We start from the raw sequence: 21,898 nt of genomic DNA, 5'->3' as shown, positions 1-21,898 counted from the left end.
GGGCCGGCTTCAGGACGGCGTTGTTGCCTGGGGGCGTGTGTCTGGATGGCTTGCTCGCATGTGCCGCGACAGGCGGGACGCTGCTGTGAGTCTGTGTGGCGGGCAGGGGCATTCCGCCCTCTCCTGAATCCGCGGGCCTTTGGGCGGGAGAGGGTGTATCAAGCTTTCGCGAATTGTCGACAGGATGCGCAGTCGGCCGGTAAAAGTGGCGTCGTGGCCGCAAGTCTCTTTGGCACGGCGCCAACCCACACCTGTCCGCCGGCATCAAGAGTCGGCAGCCAACACGCGAGGGCAGGCCGCAGGACGGCTGCTTGGCATCCCCACAAAGAGTGAGGGTGTAGTGAGGCCCTGATACCGCGGTGAGGTGGCCGGCATCATCCTCATCATCATCCTCACGGGGGAGTGCGAGCGGAGTCGAACAGAGTGTAAACCGACACGCACGCCACAGGCGAGAGAGACAAGCAGTGCAGGTGATGGCCTGAAAAGGAGAAAGAGGGAGAGAATGTGTGGGAGGCAGGTCAAGATACAGGAGAGGGAGAGGGCAAAGCACGAGGGGTCGGAGGGGAGGAGGTGCGGGTGCCCCCCTCCCCTATTCAAGCCCGCCCTCAAGAAGACGCCGGAGAAGAGGCGAAAAAGGTGTGTGACACGAAAAACTCAGAGAGAAGGAAAAGACGCGGCCCCTTCCTACAGGGCGAATAAAAGAGGAAGGAAGGAGGGGACTGAGAGCACGAACGCAAGCGCGCACACACGCACAGACACCTACACACGCACGCGCGCATACGCACAAGAAAATCATAAAGCGGGCACAAAGCATTGAAGAAAGAAACCATGGGAAACGGGAAGAAGGAAAAACCATAATGCCGAGGCAAAAGGCCACACGCATGTGCAGAGAGTGGGAGAGTGCGGAGAGGAGAGAGGGAGAGAAACAGAGATGGACGGAGCCAGGTGGGACGGCGGGAAGAGGAGGAGGTACCTCTTTCAAGCTTCATGCAATGATGAGGTCCTCCCTCCCCCTCCCCCTCCTCCTCCTCCCCATCCCGAAAGCACGCATCAAAACCATCTTCAAGCAACGCAAGCAAAAGCGGCGAAAAGGGGTTAGCAAGGGAGATGGACAGAGGGAGGAAGGGAGGGGAGGGAGCGAAAACTAAACCGAGGAGAGAGACGCGTGCTTAGGTGCAGGCGAACATCAAAGAGGAGGAAGACGAACAAAAAACGCAAAGACACGTTACGGAAACCTTTACGAGTTACACACACACACACACACAGGGGCAAAATAAAAGGTGAAGTCAATGAAGCTTGGCGAGAACAAAGAACAGCAAACAAGAAAAGGGGGAAGGGGGAAAAACAAGAGGCGCGCGCCCACACGCACACACACAGGCACCTCCCAAGCGAAGAAGCAGCGAAGAGAGAGAAACAGAGAGGCAAGTACAGGTCGAATAATACGCGCACACACACGCAGGTGTGCCGTGGCACACAGGCAAGCACATCGAAGCAGCAACGCACATACAAGCAAGCAAAAAAAAAGCTGTTCAGACGGGGGAGGAGAGGCGGTCTAAGCCGTCCCCAACAGCAAAAGGAGGGAGGCGAGAAACAAAAACCTTGTAAAAAAGGAGAGGGGAAGAAAACAATGAAGAGAACAACGAAAAAAAGGGGGTGGGAAAAGTAGAGAAAACATTTGGAGCACCAACATGCCACACACGCACACATATACATGTACATGCATCTGCAGGTATTTTGTGTACGTGTGTGTGGGAGAGAGAAAAGTCGTCATCCAAGACAGAAAAGACAGCGGGAAAGAAGCAAGGCAATTGAGTTCCTTCCTAAATTAAAAAAAAAAATGAAGAAGAAAACGGATTAGAGACGTTGGTGAAATACGAAAGAAAAAGAGGAGGGCACACTCATGCACAAAGGCAGGTAGAAGCACACATACGTATGTGCTGGAATAGCAAGATATATATAGATAGATAACTAAGTGAGAGGCCAGAGAAAGGTGCAGCAAGGCATCCATTCTGTGGATGTGTATGTGTGTATGTGTGTGTGTGTGTGTGTGTCGCGCACACGTTGACGGCACACATACATACACGCACATTCCATACGTACATACACAGATACACGATGCCAGTGGGGTTCGCAGGTCGGCACAAATAATGAAAAAGAAAATACTAAGACGATGACGATGACAGCGGAAAGAGGGGACGAGAGCATTGGCGCGAGCGCAAGAGAGAGAGAGCGAGCTAGCGAAATGAGGGATAAAAAAAAGCAGCGCTGAGGGCGCCAGGAAATGTAAAAGGCAAGGAGAAAGTGGGTGAAGGCAGGCGCGGCCTGCCAGCCATCGCCAGTGTCGAAGGACTGAGCAAGAGCACACAGGGGGAGGGGGTAGGGTCGCAAGGAGAACGAGAGGAGAAAAAAAAAGAACGTCGGAAGAGGAGCATCAACGGTGCTGGGGAATATGAGTGAGAAGGGCGGTGAGAAGTGCAAGCAAAGCACAAACGGTGAGACGCACGCAGCAGATCTCCCTGACTAGAGAGCAGCAAACGCGGCCACGCATGCTCGAGGTGTGCGCCTACTGGTTTGAAGGTGGCTGTCCTCCCATCATCACGAAGTAAGGGTTCATCTGCTGTGTCGGTAGCATCGACGCTGTTGCCGGCTGCGCACCGCCGTACATAACCGGCATCATCGATCCGCTCGGGGTTTGCATGTACACAAGCTGGCCAGGCGCAGCCCCTGACATCGGCATTGCCTGCTGCGACTGCTGCGGTGCCTGCGGCATTAGTGGCGGTGCTGGGAAGAATTGCAGCGGCTGCTGTTGTTGCGAAGGCTGCTGCTGCTGTGGAGCTGGTACAAAGCCACTCGGGGTGCTTATGTACAACGTTTGCGTTTGTGCCTGCGGCTGCGGTTGCTGCTGAGGCTGCTGCTGAGGCTGCTGCTGAAGCTGCTGCGGTGGTGACTGGTTAATCGTCGGCGGTGGTGGCTGAGCGCTAAAGAAGATACTGGGCTGCGCCATGTTGCCGGGCATGGCATACGCCATACCACCAGTCGCGGTGGCGGGGTTCGGTTGTGCCGGGGCGTAGATGGGGTTGCCGCTGGCATCGCGTAAGGCCGTCACATGATCCCCCGCCACGTTCGCGGGCATCATCGTAGGCGCGGTCAGGTCCGGCGTGTTACCCATAGTGGGAACGGAGACAAAGGTCCCAGGAGGGAAGCCACCAGTCATGGGCATCATCGGTGGCATCATCATGCCGGTAGGAAGCGCAGCACCCATCGACGGCGCGGCGAACCTACTCATCGACGCGACGTTGGTGGAGCTACTCGATGTGCTCACTTCCCTCGTCCCCTCGGCCCCCGTAGCGGGGCGCTGGCGGCGCGACAGACGCTCCATGCGGCGCACTGTGTCCTCGGCGACCTTTGCCAGCAGCGGCACGCCGTTACACTCCTTGAACGGTGTCTTCGTGTGTGTCGCCTCGGCGGCCTTGGCGGCTGCCTCCTTGGTCGAGTAGGTGATGAAGACAATGTTCAGCTTGTCGTCAACGCCGTCTTCAGTGGTGCTGGCGGAGCGGCCAGACGGGTTGTGGCGACCCTGTGCGGTGTCCGATTTGATAGACAGGTCAGTGACCTCGCCGAACTGAGCAAAGTACTCAAACAGAGTCGTGCGTGAAACGGTCAGCGGCACGTTGCGCACAAAGGTCTTGTTCGTGGGGTTGCCTGGCAAGTAGGCAGCACGCGAGTTCGCCACTCGGACGGTGATCTGATGTCCATTCACAGTCGTGCCGTTCAGCGCGTCCACCGCGTTCTCGGCGTGCTCGACATTCTTGAACTTCACGAAGGCGATGCCGCGGCTGCGACCAGTGTGGATGTCCAGCATCACCTTAGCTGACTCGATCTCTCCGTGCTTCTCGAACAGCTCTAGCAGCTCCTTGTCCCTAACGCTGACCGGCAAGCCACACACAAACAGGTTGCTGCGCACCTCGGCATCGTTCGGCTGGCCGGAAGACGTGGCTATGCCCGATGACGTCGCTTGTGAGAGCGAGGTGCTCGTGTTGTCGTTCATGGAGCCGCCTTTGTTGCTCATGGTGCTGCTGTTCATCGGCATCGCCGGAGGGGTAGTGACGCCGGCAACAAAGCCCTCGGTGTGGCCCTGCGCAGATTGCGGCGGTGTCAAAGACGACATCTCGTTGACGAAGTTTGGGTAGAGAAAAGAGGTATCGCCGCTGTACATCTGCGGGCCGCATCCGATCGGCACTGAAGCGCTGCTGTACGACGGAGCCGAAGAACGACTCGCGTTCGAGCACGCGCCCGCGCCTAGAGGAGTGAACTGCGGGACAAGACACGGCTGCGACTGCGGCGATGTGCCGGGAGCGGCGCTCTGTGCCGCCAGCGTCGAGACAGTGAGACGGCCGAGCAGGTTGCTAGCCGCTGGCTCCGGCGCCGTCGCGGCGCTCTTGCCGTCGCCGGCAGCGGCCTTCATGATAGATTCGGCCTGAGATGCCTCGTAGAGGTTCGCTGTCGCCATCTGCTGCTGCCCACCCTCGGCGCTGGCGGCGCCGGCAGCGGAAGGGAAGGGGAAGAAGGCGTTGCTGGTGAGGGTGTTGAGGTCTGGCAACGGATCTTGCTGCGGCATCTGGGTCGGTGTTTGTGTGGGCTGCATGGCAGACTCACCAACGGTGCTCAGCGTGGTAGGGGAGCACGTGAGGTGCGTGAACGGCAGGGATTCGCGAAGAGTCACGCTGCTGGAACGGAGGCCGTCGTACAGGAAGTTGGTGTTGAGAGAAGCGCTCGTTAGCGTCTCGAAACCTGCAAGTCGGCCTGCAGCGTCGAGAGAGGTGCCAAAGGCGCCTTCCACGCCGCTGCCGGTGCCGTAGCTGGTGGTGCCCGTGTCGGTGTTGCGAGCGAGCGCTTCGCCTGAAGCACCTGCAACGCAAGTGAGGTCGTCAAAAGCAGCAATGTAGGGATGCAACATACAGATGAAAACAAAAAAAAAAAACGCTTTAAAGCAAAAGACGAGGAGGAGAGGCGGGGCGGGGCGGGTGGCGACTATGTTGCCTGATGCTGCACACTCCACAACTAGGGAACAACGCAGAAATATATATATAGCGAGGAGACACGGCGAAGAACAAAGAGATGGAAGAAGGTGTTCGTTAGGAGTGGCCGTCGCACGAGTGATTCGCAGCGGGTGGACGGAGTGGCAAACACCCCAGACGAAAAAGCGAGCAATAAAAAAAAAGCTGAACGATATGGTTGCGTTGCAACGCGCTTGTTTTTTTTTCCCTGGCCCTCTGTTGTACTGATGAAAGAGGCGAGACGACGAAAGAGGCAGAGGTGTGGCGGCTTCCGCTAATGATGTGGAAGGGACGCAAAACAGGGAAAGGAACAAATAAAAAAAAAATCGAGCGAAAGAAGAGAGGAGGAGGAAGTGCGCACAAGCACACGCAGAGACTCGCACCGCACACAAGAAAGAGTGAGAGAAGGCAACGACTCTCCAACAGTAGATACAGAAGAGGATCGCACAAAACACAAACTGACGCACACCAGCGAGCACAAGGAAGAAAGGTTTCCTGTCTGCACGACCCTCTCTTCTTTCTGCTTTCCAGCAGCAAAAACAGCAGCAACAGCACACGAAGACTCTAGCACGGAAATGAGAGTAGAGAGTAGTGCGAGGCAGACACGCACACAGCAAGTCCACCGGAAAAAAAAAGAAGCACAACAGCAAACAAAAAAAAAGGACGCACTTCAATAAATAATGTAAAAAAAAAAAATATATATATATAAAGATACAGATGTATGCGTATATATATATATATATAGGTATATATCGTTATATAGAGAGAGAGATAATAGATAAGATGTTTGCAAAGACAAGTACGACTTTTCGATGAGCCGCAAACTATAAGCTAAGAGGTGAGCAAGAGCACAAACACGATTGGAGCCGGGAGCGAGTTCGTCAAGGCGCACGAGGAAAGAGAGAGAGGCCTAGACAGGGGCGGAGTGTGTCCGTGGGGTGGGAGGGCGGCAAGAGCACACAAGGGTCACACACAGGAAGGTTTGGACAGAGTATCGCTGTAACAGTGATGACAAAGAGAGCAAGAAGAAGAAAGCAAGAGAGAACGACAGCGACACGTGTTGTGTTGCGATGCGATGTAAAGTGTGTGCTCGCGTGTTCGTGGCCTGCTCCCTCGCTGTCCCCTTCTTTTCCTTATTTGCTTTTCTTTCTTTTGGTCGCTTTTCCGTTCGTCTCCTCGACGCCGTGTACAGCACGTAAACGAAAGGAAATCAGAGGCCACGAACGCGACGAAAGAAACCAAAAGATAAGCAAAGAAAACGAACAAATCTACGCACGCGCACGCACGGTGAGGAAAGGACGAGAGGGCAGAAGGAAGAAGGTATAGCGGGGGAGGGGATACGTGGGTGGCGGTCCTTCGTGAAAAACGGTCGTTGAGCCTGGAATACAAAGAGAAGAGTACAGAAGTGTCCCCGAACAGCAGATTCGAATACCCGGGAGAGAATGCGTCTGTGGGCGTGTCTGTGATAGAGAGAGCGTAAGAGAGTGTCACGTGCAGAGATACAGAAGAAGAAACAACAAAAAAAAAACAAGAGAACAGAACAGAGTACAGAAACTACAAAACAAAAGCACACACACATACACACGAAGACGAGGTGTCCAGGAGAGCCAGTGAGAAAGACAGCAAGCGACAGAGAGGGAGGAAACGAGAGAACACTGAGGAAAGAAGGAAGAGAGGGTTCTTCGAAAAGGTCGAAAATACAGTGAAAATTTTCGAAACGAAATATATATATATATTAATAAAGTGACACACTTCTAAAAGCACTCGAGAAAAGGCAAGTGAGTAGACGCACGATGGAAGAGAAGGAGCAAGTAGAAGGTATATGTTTCGGCTCGGCGACGGTGGGGCGCAAGAAATTCGGAAAGGAAAAATACACCGAGGGAGAGTAAGAGAGCGCGCACACGGAGACGGAGAAAAGAATGCGCAAGCCAACGCAAAAAAAAAAAGGTTTGAAAGGGAAGGAGTAGATCGCAGAGCACAGAAGCAAGATGTTACAGCAGTATTTTGCGGTACCTCCCCCCCTTTCGTTTCTGCCGTTCGTTGTTGTCTTTTTTTTTATTCTGTCTGTTCGTCTTTGCAAAACGTGCGTGTCGGTCGATGTGTTCGCTGTTGTCGCTGTTTATGATGGTGTTGGTGCTGGCGGTATTTTGGCTTACCTGCGTGCGTGTGTGCTTGCGGCCTTTCCGTCGTCGTTGTCGACGTCTTCTTTTTTTGTTTGTTTCGCTGCTGCTACTGCTGCTGCTGTTGCTGTAGGGAGAAGGGAAGGAGGGAGGAAGGGAGATGGAGGGAGGGGGGAGTATCCTCCCGTCGTCAGAGAGTGAAACGCGAAAGAAAACGATCGAGCAAGCAAACAAGCAAAATAAAAAAGGGGGAGAAACGGGGCAAAAGGCACGAAGCCACGAAACGATGTGAAGGGAGAGCAAGTGGGTGGTGGGTGGCAATTTAAAGTCAGGCGAGTGAAACAAGAGCACTGAGCAGACGCGAAGATCGAGGGAGAGGGAAAGGAAGGTCGAAGCGAAGAGAAACAGGGGAAAAGTACTGAACGAAAGGGAGAGAGGGAAGGAGACCAGCAAGAAAAGTCTGGAGGAAGAGATAGAAGGGAGGGAGGGGTGAAACAAAAAAAAAAAACAGGAAAGAAAAACAGACCTTAAAGTCACGCAAGAGCGCGCAAGCAAAGACAATCAAACGTCCACACCGACGCACAGGGAGGGAGCGGCACACGAAACAAAAAAAAAAGACAGTAGCAGCAAGTCCAACTATATATATATATATATGTGCGGATGCGTGTGCGTGTATGTGTATCTGTATGCCCTTTTCTTCTTCGTATTGAAGAGAGCGAGAGAGAGCCTAGGGGACAGGGGAGGTGGGAAGGGTCGAGGCGTCGAGTGGAAGAGTAGTCGCAGGAATACAGAAGGAAAGATAGAGATGGCAGCAGAGACAAGAATACGAAAGGCGTCTGCGTGTGTGCGTATCTGAGAAAGCGAGCGTTCCTTGTTGATACCTCTGTGGCGCGACTGCTAGGTATGGCGTTTCGTTCGAGGTAAGTAGCCGTAGTGGCAGTGGTGGCAGCGTCGTGAAGAAAGAAGGCAGGTGAGGCACAATGAAGAGACCAACAGAGACAGGGGAACGGGTGGGGTGGGAGGAGAGAGCTAACCAGAAAACGAACTAAAGTGGACGGGACAAAAAAAAACGAGTCAAAGGGAAAAAAGAAGTGTTGCTTGAGATTATGACCCAGATGGAGAGAAAGTCGGGGTAGGATAGGGTGTGGAGGTGAGTACTCTTACTGATCGCGTGTGCGTCTGTGTCTGGGTGGGTATCTATGTGTACCAAGGATAGGGTAGAGACAAAGGAAATTGTTCGAAAAGAAAACGAAGAGAGAAAGAGGGGCTCACCGAGAAAAAAACAAGAAGAGCCATAGACGAAATCCCGGGCGGTGGGAGAGACTTCGGATGCTGCAGTTCAAAACCGAAAGCGCGCACGCGAACAAGAGCACAGCTATAAATAAATAAAACGCGCAGAACAGTTGCACACAGCAATGAAAAAAAAAAAACGAAAACGCAAAAAAAAAGAGGGGGAGGACAAAAAGAGTGTGTCTGTCTGCGTGCGTATGTGCGTGTCTGAATAAAGGAAACTAAAGGTATGCTTGGGAAGAGAGGGGGAGTGTGGAGATGATGATGATGGGGGAGAGGGGGAGGGATGTGGATAGACGAAGAATAAAGTGAGGAAGAGAACAAACGCAAAAAAAAGGTCCTCAGATAGACAAACACACTCACACGCAGGCACGCGCACAGAAAAAAAGAGGTTTCTGGGGGGGGGGGATGCAGGTGTGGATGTGGATGCTTTTCTTTTTTGTTGTTGTTTTCTTTCAAAGAACAGAAAAGGCAAGGAAAAGAAAAAAATGAACGAGAACAAGAAAAGGTGCGCCAACCGCAAACACAAATCACAAACTTGCACAAGCACAAGCACACGCGCGCGGAAAAAAAAAAGATATACTCTATGCAGCAGCTGTAAAGCAAGACCCAAAAATGGTGAAGAGGTGGAGAGGAGAGAGAAGGGGGACACGACACGGGAGCTAAAGAAGGAAAAAAGTCGCTCGAAAAGACAACCGAAAAGAATTGGAAGAGAGAACACAAACAAGTGAGAGGAAAGACAAAGAAATGGAGAATGTGTATGTGCCGACTGCGGTTGCTGCTGGTGCTGGTTGTTCGCTGTGATCAAGATTTGCCGGCGCGTGTGTATGTGTCTCTTGTGTGCCTAGGCGCTTGAATAGTGGTGTTTGTCTGTGCGAAGTACAACGTACACACAATACAGGAAAGCAGCCAGATGATAATAAAAAAAAAAGGAAAGAGGGAACAGAGCAGAGCAGAGCAGGTGTTCTTTCGTTTTTTTCTGTTCTTCTTGTTTCTTTGTGTGCTAAGACTCCTTCTGTGTTATCGTGTTTCTCAGATACTTTCTTTCGTCTATTTCTGCGCTTGAGTGAGAGTCCCACGTGAATCCTTCCTCTGCACCTTGCGCTTCAGCTGTTGCTGATAAACACGTGGTACTTCTCACGCAATCTTTTTCGTTCTTTTTAATATTACGATTCTCTGAGTGTCGGGTAATGGTGTAATGGGGCTTCGCCGTGATTCTGTTTTCCAGAAGGCGTTGACTCCTTTCTTTCTTGTTTTTTTCCGACGCTCCTCGCGTGATGGAATGCTGTGTTCGGTGCGTTCGCCGGATGTGCTTATCTGTGCGTCTGTGTCTGTGTGTAGTGCGCTTCGTAGAATAGGTGAAGAACAAACAAGAAAAGGTGGTTAGTGCGAACAAGAAGCAGAGAAAAAGCAAAGAATGAAACGGCGGCCACGCAGCCGCCGTCGCAGCAGCACCGGCAGCGACACACAAAGCGAAACACGAGAGCGCAGCGGACCAGATAGACGCACACGTGTGTGTGTGTGTGTGTGTGTGTGTGTGTGTGTGTGAAGGCGCACAGAATGTGCTTCGGGCGTCGCTGAGTGCGCCTTCTTTTCTTTTTTTCGGTTGTGCTGCTGAGTGGCTGGTGTGTGTGCGTGTGTGTGTAAAGGACCGAACACTGAAACAGAACGAAAAAAAAAAAGGTAAGTGAGGTAGGAAAATGATGATGATGGAAACAAAGGGCAATATATATATATATATGTAGAGAGAAAAGGAGAAAGGGGAAATCACCGGAGCCTTACGATTAGGTGCGCCGACAGCTACCAATGAGAGATCCGTCGACCGAACAACACACACAAGACACAGAATACGAAAAAGAAAATGTCGCACGAGCGTGCGCCACCACACGTGTGAAGGGAAACGCCCAGGGCCTCAAGGCAGAGCGCCGCGGCACAACCCCCTCCCAATCAACCAAAACACACACACACAGCAGAAAGAGGGAGTGCGGCGATGTAAAACAACGTCAAGGAAGCGCGGACACCACCGCCGGCCACCAACCACACAGTGAGAGAACGTCAAAAAAAAAGTAGAAACGGCGCACAGCGAGGACAACCACAGCTATAACGACTCAGCAAAGAATGCACCCACAAACAACGAGCGAAACACAACGCGTTCGAGCGCGGATCCACACGCGCACAAAGCAAAAGCGAAATGATAATAAAAGAGGGAGGGGGAGAGTGATGGTGATGGTGATGGTGGTGGTGGTGAAAACGAGAAAAGAAAAAAGGCACACGGACACAAACACGATCACAAACACACAAGACCAATCCAAAATAGAAAAAGTTTTCTCGAAGAAAATGCACAAGTAAGGCAAACGTAAGCACGCACAAACCCAAAAAAAAAGGAGGGAAGGAGATGATGATGGAGAGGGAGAGAGGGAGAGAGGGAGAGAGGGAGAGAGGGAGAGACAGAGACGATTATGGCGGCTGTGGATGTGGATGTGGGGTGTTGTGGTGGGTGTGGGTGGTGTGGGATAAGAGAGAGAGAGCGACAAAGAGAAGTGGTTGGAAGCCAGAAATAAAAGAAGATGAAGCCCTCACGGAGCGAGATCGATCTTCACGGAAGAAGCACACTTACGCAAAAAAGGGGGTGGAATGCACCTAAGCATGCACGCACACGCCAGCTGGCCTTCAGGCAAGGAAACGGCGAGAGAGCGAGGGCGGGGGTGCTGGCAGTGGAGAGCTGACGTGTAGAGCTGAAAGACTCTCGCAACAAAGCAAGAGAGAACAACAAAAAAAAAAAACAGAAAATAGAAAACTGATGCAGTCAAGTGATAAACTCGAGACCGTCGGATAGTACACACGGATACGCACGGATGTGGGGAGAGACAACAGCGACACACATACACACGCAAAACAAAATACAAAATAAAAGACAAGTAAAACCAGCGCAGTCGGAGCGTAACACAGAGAAGCACACGCACGTGCGTAAAAAGACGAGCTGATTAGACGAAGCAGTTACAGCGTTGTTGGCCTTGTCCGATGCGGCGATTTTAAGGGAGAAAGCAGTGCCTCACGTTGTGGGCGCCTTTTTGCCTATGCAATGCAGCGTGTACGGCGTGTGTGCGGGCTTTCTCTTTCACGTGGCCTCTATGGAGTGTTTTCCTCGCTTGTTTTGTGTACAGAAGCGTCTCTCTGCGAAGTGGGTGGCGGCGACGGGCTGCGTCTCAAGCGGAGCTGACAGGTAGGTGGATCAAGTAACTGAGACGGTGAAGGAGGGCCGCGAATAAATCGAGCAAAAGACGAAAGACAAACGGAGAGAAGACGCCAAAGTGGAAGGCGGAGGGGGAGGGGGGCTTGCGAGAGGACGTCAGAGAGAAGGGAGAGTGATGCACTGCCTCCGTGCGTGCCGCCTGCTGTGTTGCAGCACTGGTCGCAGCTGTGGGAAAGGGAGCGGGTGGACAAGGAGGTGGTGAAGGAGTGGCGCGGGTTGTGAGGCGAAAGTGGAGCGGCGAGCGCAGGGGCAGGGAAGGATTGCTGGTGCAGGTGCGGGTGCTTTGCGTACGGAGAGATCTGTGGGTTGGGTGGGGAGAAGACTGCACAGGTGAGATTTGTGTTAGTGCGCGTTTAAACACGGAACTAGACGGAAGTCAAAACCAAAAAAAAATGAGAAGAGAGAGAATAGAGAAGAAGGCTTCGTTTTTTTTTTTTTTGTGTGTGTGTGTGTGTTTGATTGGTTGTTGCGGTTGTGTGCGTGTGTGTGTGTGTGTTTTGAGAGAGAAGGCAGAAGCTTTCTGGAGGCCTGCGCTTGCGTGTGGAGGACGAAAGGGGGTCAGGGGCGCAGGGCAGGAGAGGGGGAGAGGGAGGAGAGTCGTGAATAATGTTTTTTTTTCCTTTTTATACTTCTGCGCCGAGACCGCGCGCGCGTGTGCGTGTGTGTGATGATGTGTTTTGTTTTGTTGTGTGTGCGTGTGCGTGTGCGTTGGAGGGGACGTAAAGAAAGAAGGGGTGGTCGATGGCATCGTGGATAATGATGTGTGCGCGGAGGAGCATAATGGCGTAGGACAGCGCGCATACGCAGAGTACAGCAGAGGCAACAAACGGCGTGACAACGTCGGAGGAGGGGCGGAGAGCAACATAGGGAAGGCAGGCGATGCTTCGCTAGTCGAACTCATGAAGTGTTTCAGAGACACCCGGGAGCGCGCATGTCTCAAGAGGGAGGAGGTGGAAGACCCTCTTGAAAAAGTGCATGCTGAGATGCCATCGGCACCTCCCCCTCCCCACTTAGCCAGCATTGCCACCCCAGACCGCTCTTTCACATATGCACGCACGCTGTCAGCCACAGGCCAGGGGGAAGAGAGAGGAGCAGCGGTGTCATCTTCCCTCTGCATGTGGTTTGGGCCCGCTGGCGCCGTCTCAGCACCCTACGAGGTCGCAGCAACAAACCACGACGACAACAGACACGCCACTTAAACGCGTAAGCGCACATGCGCGGGTGCTGTAGGAGTGGAAGGAGGGGGGAGGGGCGAGAGAGGCAAGAAAGATGGGCCGCAACCACATCACGGACGCCTGCATGCGTCGTCTGTGGACTGCGGTTTCGCTCGCTCCTGTTGCGCTTTCCCAAAGCATGACGACTCGGGCCGGGCCCGACACAGACGCACGCGTGCAGACGCGCAAGACAATAAGAAAGACTTTCCATGCATAACATCGCGGTTGACTCGGAGAAGCGACATGCACCACGGCGTTGCTGCATACCCCCTCCCTCTACCGCTGTTATCCTTCCTTCTGCTGCTTGTCTGGTGACTCGCAGCGGAGGTGCCTCTCAGAGGGGGAAGGGGAGGGGGAGGGTCGAAGCGCCGTGGTAGTTGCTAGAAGGCCAAAAAGGGCAGAGAAAAGAGGCCGCAGCGTTCGACAGCTGCACACGTGAAAGCGAACGCTGCGGCGGCTCCGAGAGAACAACGCGAAAGTAAAGATGAGCATCAGTACTTTACATAACTGTTTGCATGCGCGTGTGTGTGTTTGTTGAGTGCCACAACGGCGCGCCGAAGGAGATCGGCATTACACGTCGAGAGTCTGGGGAGATGAGAGGAGACGGTGAGACGCGAAATGAAGGGGGATCAAATATAGAAAGAGAGGCGGCGGTGCAGGCACTGGAGGATGAAGAGAGGGGGGAGGATAACAGGAAGTAAAGTTTGTGAACTGCCGCACCTCCTTCCCCATCCCTGTCTGCAGCGCCGCCATGCCCATCATCAAGCTCGTCCCACTCCGCCTGCGCTCTCGCCCTCGCTCTCTCTCTCGCAATATCTCGACGCACGAGCGCATCGCACGCGCAGAGAGAGAGTAGACAGACAGGCGAACTGACACAAGCAACGAAAAAGAGAAGGAAACAGGATTACCTCGATGGCATAGGGGGGCACCTATGCCTATAAGAAGTACAGTGTGTACGTGTAGCTGTACATCATCGCCATCGACTCTCAAACACGCTCACGTATGCAGATGCTGAGGCGGACACACACGCAGACAGGCACCAAGTAAAGAAAAAAAAAGAGAAAAGACGAAACAGTGGAGAGACACGGAGCGAGACGGAGGCGGTGGGCCTGCGTATACATTTTTTGCTCGCAATGGTCCGATGAGGGGTGAAAAGGGGGTGGAGAGACACTGGCATACATGGGCGCTTTGTATAGATATGTAGATATCCATATAGATATGTAGATATCCATATAGATATGTAGATATCCATATAGATATGTAGATATCCATATAGATATGTACAAAGACACGACATATAAAGCAAAGCGTGACTTGCGTGCCGCCTGCATGATACATGCTCTTCCCACATGATGGGAGAGGGGAGAAAGGAGGGAAAGGAAGCGAAAGAGAGGCTGGGAACAGAAACGAGAAGATCAAATAAGAGAACAACGACGGTGTGGCAGCCACTACACACAACCCTGCTTCTGTGGGCGCACACGACAGCATCCGCTGAGCTGTGGTAGGATGAGTAGAGGCGCGCGTCGTAGACTTTGGTCTGTGGGCCTGTGTCTGTCTGTGTGCCTGCGCGTGCGTGAGTGCCTCTTGCACGCTCTCAGTACGCTACCAAGTCATTGAACGGCTCCAAGAAGGAGATGCCCTCGTCGCGGTCCGCGAAGTGGGCGGTCACGAAGCTCACCAGGGACTTATCCTTCATCGGGTCCGGCATGGCCTTGATGTCGGCCAGCGAAATGAGGCGGTCGATTCGGCACTGCGCGTACATCTCGTCCAGCACGTTCACCATTTCCTGCAGCGTGATGGTGCCATCCTCGATCAGCAGTGCGTGGCGAGCGTAGTAGTCAGCGAGGAAGCGAGGACACACCCGCTCCAGGTCGCTGACGAACTCGGCGCTAAGGAACGTCGGCACGGGGATCGATGCCTTCTCCATCGCTTTGTCCCGGCGAGTTCGGGGGCTGTCAGGGATTACGGACTGCTTCTTCGTGGGCAGCTTTTTGTGCTCTTTGTTGAAGAAGTCCACCACCATCTTCACCACTGACGCGGGCAGCGAGAAGGTGTGCGGCTGGTCGGTGGAGTCCTGCACGACGTCGGCCGAGCTCGCGCTGTCGCCGGGGGTGGAGGCACCACCGCTGAAGAGGCAGGAGAGGCGACTGACACTGAAGAGACGCGACCCGTTGCGCAGGATTTCCGGCACGTAAGCGGCGTCGTGGTCGGTGTAGAAGCTGTACGAGGGCTTGGCGACGGAGGGAGGAAAGACGAGAACTGACTTGGCGGCCCGGAGAAGGATGGTGATGGGGATCACGAGTGGGGCCACCTCCGCCGCGTTCTCCGCTGTCTGCTTGTCGCTGTCCACCTCGGCATCCAGCTCAGCACGCTCGCCCGACCCATTGAGCTCCGGTTCCCCTTCCGCCATCGCCGACGAGTGCTCTATCAGCTGCACCGCGCCCTCCACCATGGCGTCTGCATCGTCAGGTGTTATGATGTAATCTCGCAGACGCCAGCGGTGGAGATTGTCGGGGAGTTGCACAGGAGGGTGCGGGCCCTGGCCATCCCCCATGGCAGCGGCGCGCACGTTGTACCGCTCCACCGCGTTCAGCAACTGCTTCCAGTTCGCCACTATGAACACGTAGGGCTCATCAATCGTCTTGTTAGAATAAGCGCCGATCTCTGTCTCGGTCTTGTAGTTCATGTAGACCAGCTGCAGAAACGTGTTGATGCTGATGGTGTTGTCGGAACGCTTGCGGGGCTGCTTAGTGGCAATACGCTCGACGAACTGCTCCTGCAGCACCGGGTATGGGCAGTTGAGGACGAGAGACTTGAGAACCACCCAGCCCGTTCCGTCCGCGTCCATATAGTTGAAGAGGTTCTTCATGCGGAAATAGCGGTCCTCGTAGTAGTGCAGGACGTTGTCCAAATTGCGCTGGCCAAGCTTAGCGATGATGTCACCGACGTTGGAACCGACGTGGGTGTTGTACACGTCGAAGAGCACCATGTTCGAGTTGTTGCGCATGACGCTGATGATGTGCGGCGCACTGTACACCGTGACGAGCTCGTTGTCGCTGATATCCACCGACCGTAGGGACGGGTGGCTCTGCAGGACGGCACACAGCTGAATCACGAACTCGTCCGACAAGCCACACGAGCGCAGACTAAGCTTGCGCATCGAGGTGCTGACGGTGATGAGAGGCAGCATCGCCATGCAGCCTTTAGTGCCCAACAGAGACTTCCCCAAGTCCAGCGTGTAGATGTGGTGCCACGCCATCGGTTTCTCTGGCAATGCCGCATAGATCTCGCGCTGCATGTGCACGTCAAGCTCGCCGCAGACTTGCTTGTAGCTGTCCCGCGGCGACTTGCCTTTGAAACGCGCCAGCGTCTCATCCACGCGAGCCATGGTGGTCATTTTCGTGACTCGCAGCAACAGCCGGAGTATGCGCGTGTGTACGTGTGTGTAGGGGGGAGGTGCTTTGTGGGCAGTGCTGATCTCGCAGACGGCAGCGAAGAGGGGTGGAAGAGGAGGGTGGGTGGGGAGAACGTAGCCTGCGGCTGCTGTGCGTGTGCGTGTTAGGGAGAGAGGCAGGGGCGGAGGAGTGGGTTTGATGAGTCCAGCGAGGAGGGCTAAGCGATGAGGGATAGAGCAACGAGAGAAAGAAAGATGAAGTTGAGGGGCCACTTAGGCGATTAGAGGGACAAGCACGACGAATACGCGTGAAGAAAGAGAGACAGAAGGGGGAGAGACATCTGCTGTAGGCGCCGTGTCTCTACAGGTCTGTCGGAGGGCTTCTGCGCAGATCCCCCGCCTTCCCGCACCCACTCGCAGGCGCTAAATGCATAAATGCTCGCTGCGTGCAGCGACGGCTCTGTCGCCCATTCGTCCTATACCGTCTCCTGTCTACCTTAATTCGGGTTCTTGTCCTTTTTCTTTCGAAGCGCGCCTCCTCCTTTCGCTTCAGCCATCGTATCTTACCGGCCCAGACATGTCCTTCAAGTCTGCTGTACGCTTCTAGGAGCACGTGCGCACGGACACCCCGGAGCGGAACAGCGATGCCTCGCCAAAGAGAAATTCAACAAGACGTATCAACGCAAACAGCAGCCAGCATCTGCCCATGTGTCCACGTTCGCACAGCACACAGAGCGTGGCACTACTCGCCAGGTGACAGTGCGCTGCAACTACCACGAGCACGAACGCAGGGGAGCATCAGGGATATGTTGCTGTCCCTGCGCCCCCACCAGCCCCGGACACATGCAAGAGCGCGTGACGCGCTTGCACTGTTGTCGCCTGCATTAGTCGCTCCGTCTGTTCCGCGGATAGGTGCGCCTGCAGGCACGCCGTTGGCTCATATGCGAGGCTCGCCGGCGTGGCACTGCTCACCAGCAGTCCCGCCTCGGCGCAGCCATGCATCACAGACGCGCGGATAACCTTTTCCATCCAGCGCCGCGCCGTGCGCAATTCAACGGGAAGCTGAGCGAGACCGGCGCCGCCGCTGTGCAGAGGATTCGCCGATGAGGGCGCAGGCGCTTCCACGATTAGCACGTACTCCCACATGTACAGCCACAGACGGTAGTAGGGGGCCAGCGACCAAGACGAATACACCGACGCCGGACCGGCAGACCAAGGCGCATCCGCGAAGGCGGCAGTGTTGTGGCAACCTCTTAGGTACTCGGCCTCGAAGAGCGTAGCCCACGCCTGCAGAGACGCTTGCCGCCGGGCAACAGGGTCCTCTTCGTTGGCAAGGTCTGCACGCTGTGCCGCGGAGGGAGAGCGGACGCGTCGAGGGCCATCAGTCAGGCGGTTGTCGTCTTTCCCCGGGTGTCTTTCCTCCTGCAGATCCTCCTCCTCGTTATCCTCTGCGTCCACGTCCACCATCAGGTACTCTTGTCGCTGTCGCGCACCTGCGCCTCCCCGTCGGCCGCCGACATCGTCGCCGAAAGCCGCTGCAGCGGCGGCCACATCACACAGCAGAGCGGCTCCCGTGCAGTACGCCAGCACGTAGAAGATTTCCTTCACCCCTGGAAGGCTGAGCACCGTGCAGGTGAGCACCGGCGCTGGAGACGGTGACGCTCGCTGAGCCGCCGCCGTGCCGCGGCCCCCGCTGCACGCAGCTGCCACAGAAGCACCGCCGCCGACCACTAATGAGACGAGGCGCCTTTCGGCAAAGATCACGCTGTCCTCGCTGTCCAGCAGCAGCTCCGTGGCGTGGCGTGCCGCCAAGACCTGGGCCGCCAGCTCCACAGCGTAGCGCACGCGCAGTACCTCCATGAACTGCGTGATCACCTCCTCCTCGTCGTCTGCAGCTTCTCCTCCCCTTGCCGAAGCACCCGTATCTGCAGCAGCAAGCGCGGCCTTAGCGGAGAGCACCCGGGATGAGAAGTCACGGCGCCGCTGAGCGCAGAAAGGCGCCACCACGGTCTCCTCCACATTCTGCCAAGCTGCATCCACGGCAGCGGAGACGCACTTGACCACTACACGCGCCAGCCACGAGCGCTCCTCCTCTTGCGCAGAGGAAGCCCCTTCGCGGTCTGCGTGGAAGTCGGCAGGTGCCGCGCCCGGGGCACCTGCCGCACCACCAGCGGCATGGCGCATGGCACGCCCAACGACGGACTCGCCGCTGCTGCAGGCGCTACCAACAGAGCCGCCCGCCAACGCAGGGGCAAAGAGGTAGCCGATTGGCGGCATCATCTGCAGGGCTGCGGGGGTGGGGGCGATGTAGCCAGCCTCGTAGCGCGCCTCCCTACCTTCCACACCCTCGCCGCTGCCCTGTTCCCCAGGCTGCACATGGCGGCTGATGTAGCCCACCTCACCAGCGCCGCCGTTGCCATGCTTCCTGCGCTCCCGTGCTTCGGTGTACCGCTGGTCGGCGAGGTCGGCTACCCACGGTAGCTCCGCGCAGTACTGGCCGAGGGGTAGAATGCCAGGGACGCGGAGCCACATGGAAGCTTCTTCTGGTGCCGCCCCTGCGGCAGAGGTCGTTTGTGTTGTCGGAGAAGCGGCGTCGCTACCTGGTGCTTCAGCGCTTGTGGTGGCGCTCTGATGCCGGAGAGCTGGGCTGCTCTCAAAAACGTCCTCCTCCGCGTCGTCGGAGCGCACGTCCACGTTACACACACCGGTCAGATCTGAAGCTTGTAGGCGACCATCGACCTCAGAGGCTTGGAAGGCGGTGGCTCCGGTGAGAGGCGCCGACGAAGCAGGCGTCGGCAACGATGCCCCAGACCGCGGCGCCCTTCCTCGTGCTGCAGTGCGATCGACCCGCGTTTCCTCCGCCCGTGTCTGCCTTGCGTAGCGGAGGAGGAGCTGTAGCGCAGCTTCGATTGCGTCCTCGGCACTGCCGCCGCTGCCGCCCATGTCTGCATCACGGTCGCCCTTGGGAGAGCTTCCGAGAGCCCCGGTGGAGGGGGAGGCTGTGGTGGGACTTTGGCCGTGATGCGGGCTGGTACCGGCCACCTGCTCCACAACACGTCGGTGCAGCCCGCTCTGGCCCCCCGCCACCACCTCGGCCAGAAGCGCGCGTAACGCGGCAGCGGACGGGCACAGTGGGGCCTGCACAAGGTGTGCCTTGCCCTCCTCAAAGCGGAACGCCTCCCGCAGCGTGGCCCATGTCCCGCGCAGTGCCCCCTCGCCAGTGTGCGCAGGGTCCGCTGCTGCTGACCCGCTCAGTGGGCCACCGCGTCTGTAGGGCCCACCGCCGCTGGAAACTGAAGCCGCGCCGACTCCTGGTGGAGCCGAGCGCCAGTGTCGAATCTGGCGCTGGAGCTGCTGCACCAGCTGTGCACGGCGTCGTTGAAGCTGGATGGCCCGCGTGACAAGCTGCTGCTTCAACAGTGGGGCCAGCACGGTCGACCGCCGCAGCACCGCCGATTGCAAGAGAAGCTGGCGCGTACCTTCCACCTGCGCGTTCAGCTCCGCCGCACCGCTTGCAATCTCATCGCCTACCAGAGGCAGAACTGTGCCGAAGATATGCGCTGGAAGGTACTGTCCCAGCCGGGCAAGCTGATTCACGTCGTCCAGAAGATGCACGTTTAACGCTTCTGCCTCCTGCGCATGCTGCTGCGTCACGTACATACCCTCCCCTGCGTTGCAGTGAGAATGCCCTGCCTACGTATATATCGATGGACGCGTGCGAAAGCGTGTCTGCGTTGAGCTGCGCTCGTGTGCGTGTGTGTGTGTGTGTGTGTGTGTGGAGCGCCACGAGGGCTGCACGCAAGGAGAAAACAAGAAAAGAGGGAGAACGCGTTAGCACGCAAGTAAAGTGCAAGAGAGTCCCCGCCTTGGCCATCGCACGAGGATGTGGCGGCCCTTTCCGCACGTGTGCAGGCTTGTACCACCGCAGACACCTCAGACGACAAACAACGTCGATATCGACATCAGCGTGATTGCCACCGCGTCGATCAGCCCACCACCGACCCACCCCGCGCGCCGCCCTCTGCCGCCTTCCCCTCCTTGTACCGGCTAACACGGCACGCACGCACACAGGGAACGACAAGGGAAGAGATGGCACACAACTCGGTAAGGGCAAGGATACGGGAAAGGTAACGTTTAAAAAGCGCCCAAGGCACACGCGACTACGCCACTGCCGATGAACGGAGCAGCTGTGAAAGGGGAAGGTAAGAAGGAGGGCGTGCGTGAGTGTGTAGGCACGCACGCGTCCCTGTCCTCCGAGAGCGTGCGGGAGACCTCAGCTGCGTGTGTGTCAGGGGATGCCTGAGGATGCCACAATGAAGGCGTCAGTGGTAGCCGGACAGGGTGCGAGACGTGCTGTTCTCTGCGACAGTATTGGCGCTGAGCCGGTTCATCTCTCCCAAGCTGTGGATGATTTCGTCACGCGACATCTCCAGCACCATGCCACCCATGATCATCTCCATCAGCGTGTACTGCACCTTCTCCGAGTGGAAAATCAGGTCTAGCTCGCACACGTTTTCAAACGTGCGGTCGAGGGACTCGACGAAGACCTGAATAAGATCGAGGATGGCCAGCTGCGATTCCGATGAGTCCGTCACGAACACAAAGCACAAGGTTGCGTAGCGGCGGTAGATGACGCGGGTGTCCGGGGTGGGCCACTCCTTGAAGTTGTCAACGAAGTTGCAGAGCTCATCGCCGCGGCGGGCGATGGCGCGATGGATGCTGCGCACCAGCTCCTGCTGCTGCGCGAGGGAGATGGTCTTCTCATAGAAGCTCAGCAACCGGATCTTGCCTGCCGTGTTGATGATGAGAACTGCCTTGATCATCTCCAGCGCATCGCTGTGTCTACCCCGTGGGTGTGGTAGGCCGGGGGGAGGGGGGGAACGCCCGCTTTTGCGTCGCTTGCTGGGAGATGGCCCGCTGCTAACGAGGATGACGGCGACACACAAAAATGTACGCTTCGTTTTTTGTTGTGTGTGTGGGTGTGTAGGAAGGGGCTTCCTTACTCCAATCGCGGACGTAGGGCACCAGAGCTCTTTCCACAACGCAGGTGGCCGACGCGCAGGAGCGCGCACGGCCGCAGCGGCCCCCGTGACCGGGGGCGGTGAGCGGTGGCGGCGGAACGCCACCCAACGAAAGAGTGCGGGGTGCAGATCCATCGGAGAGAAAGTGATTGAGAGAGAACAGACCGAAAGAGCGGCGTGGCTCGATGGCTGCCCTTCCGCGCCCTCCCCTCATCCGAGGGGAAAGTTAGGAGGGGGGTACAGTGTTGTCCGGCGCTGACGCTACGCAGCCGATAGGGGTGGGGAAACCATGCCTGAGTGCTTGCTGCAAGACGCACCACGTCGCGCGCGTACACCCCCGCACACACATGCATGCGCCACTGGCGCGCTCAGTGACTCGCTCATCCGCACGTCGACTTTTATACGATAGTTTTGCTGCGCTTTACCGCACCAACGAGAGACGCATGTGCCGACGTTGCGAACAGCAAAACAGAGGACGGAACAGAAGGTGCGATAGCGGACGGCGGCAAGAAAGGCCCACGCGCCGCTGCGTGCCGTGACGCCTTGGAG

The 21,898-nt window shown here is 56.2% G+C and overlaps 4 protein-coding genes across 4 annotated transcripts; all 4 read right to left on the bottom strand.

Moving 5' to 3' along the window:
• Positions 1-2,563: 2,563 nt before the first annotated feature.
• On the bottom strand, positions 2,564-4,645 carry LDBPK_241640 (hypothetical protein, conserved; the record flags this gene model as incomplete). The annotated part of the gene is made up of 1 exon (XM_003861206.1): positions 2,564-4,645. One exon carries the CDS (start codon positions 4,643-4,645, stop codon positions 2,564-2,566), a length of 2,082 nt encoding a protein of 693 aa, XP_003861254.1.
• A 9,883-nt stretch (positions 4,646-14,528) lies between these two features.
• LDBPK_241630 (hypothetical protein, conserved) lies at positions 14,529-16,331 on the bottom strand (the record flags this gene model as incomplete). Its single annotated transcript, XM_003861205.1, has 1 exon — positions 14,529-16,331. One exon carries the CDS (start codon positions 16,329-16,331, stop codon positions 14,529-14,531), a length of 1,803 nt encoding a protein of 600 aa, XP_003861253.1.
• A 795-nt stretch (positions 16,332-17,126) lies between these two features.
• Positions 17,127-19,988, bottom strand: LDBPK_241620 (hypothetical protein, conserved; the record flags this gene model as incomplete). Its single annotated transcript, XM_003861204.1, has 1 exon — positions 17,127-19,988. One exon carries the CDS (start codon positions 19,986-19,988, stop codon positions 17,127-17,129), a length of 2,862 nt encoding a protein of 953 aa, XP_003861252.1.
• A 662-nt stretch (positions 19,989-20,650) lies between these two features.
• LDBPK_241610 (adaptor complex AP-3 small subunit, putative) lies at positions 20,651-21,151 on the bottom strand (the record flags this gene model as incomplete). The annotated part of the gene is made up of 1 exon (XM_003861203.1): positions 20,651-21,151. One exon carries the CDS (start codon positions 21,149-21,151, stop codon positions 20,651-20,653), a length of 501 nt encoding a protein of 166 aa, XP_003861251.1.
• Positions 21,152-21,898: the final 747 nt, after the last annotated feature.

The sequence above is a fragment of the Leishmania donovani genome, chromosome 24 (assembly GCF_000227135.1).
Source record: "Leishmania donovani BPK282A1 complete genome, chromosome 24".
NCBI lineage: Eukaryota > Euglenozoa > Kinetoplastea > Trypanosomatida > Trypanosomatidae > Leishmania > Leishmania donovani.
Note: the sequence above shows the minus strand (reverse complement) of the source record. Positions and strands in the feature narration are given on the sequence as shown.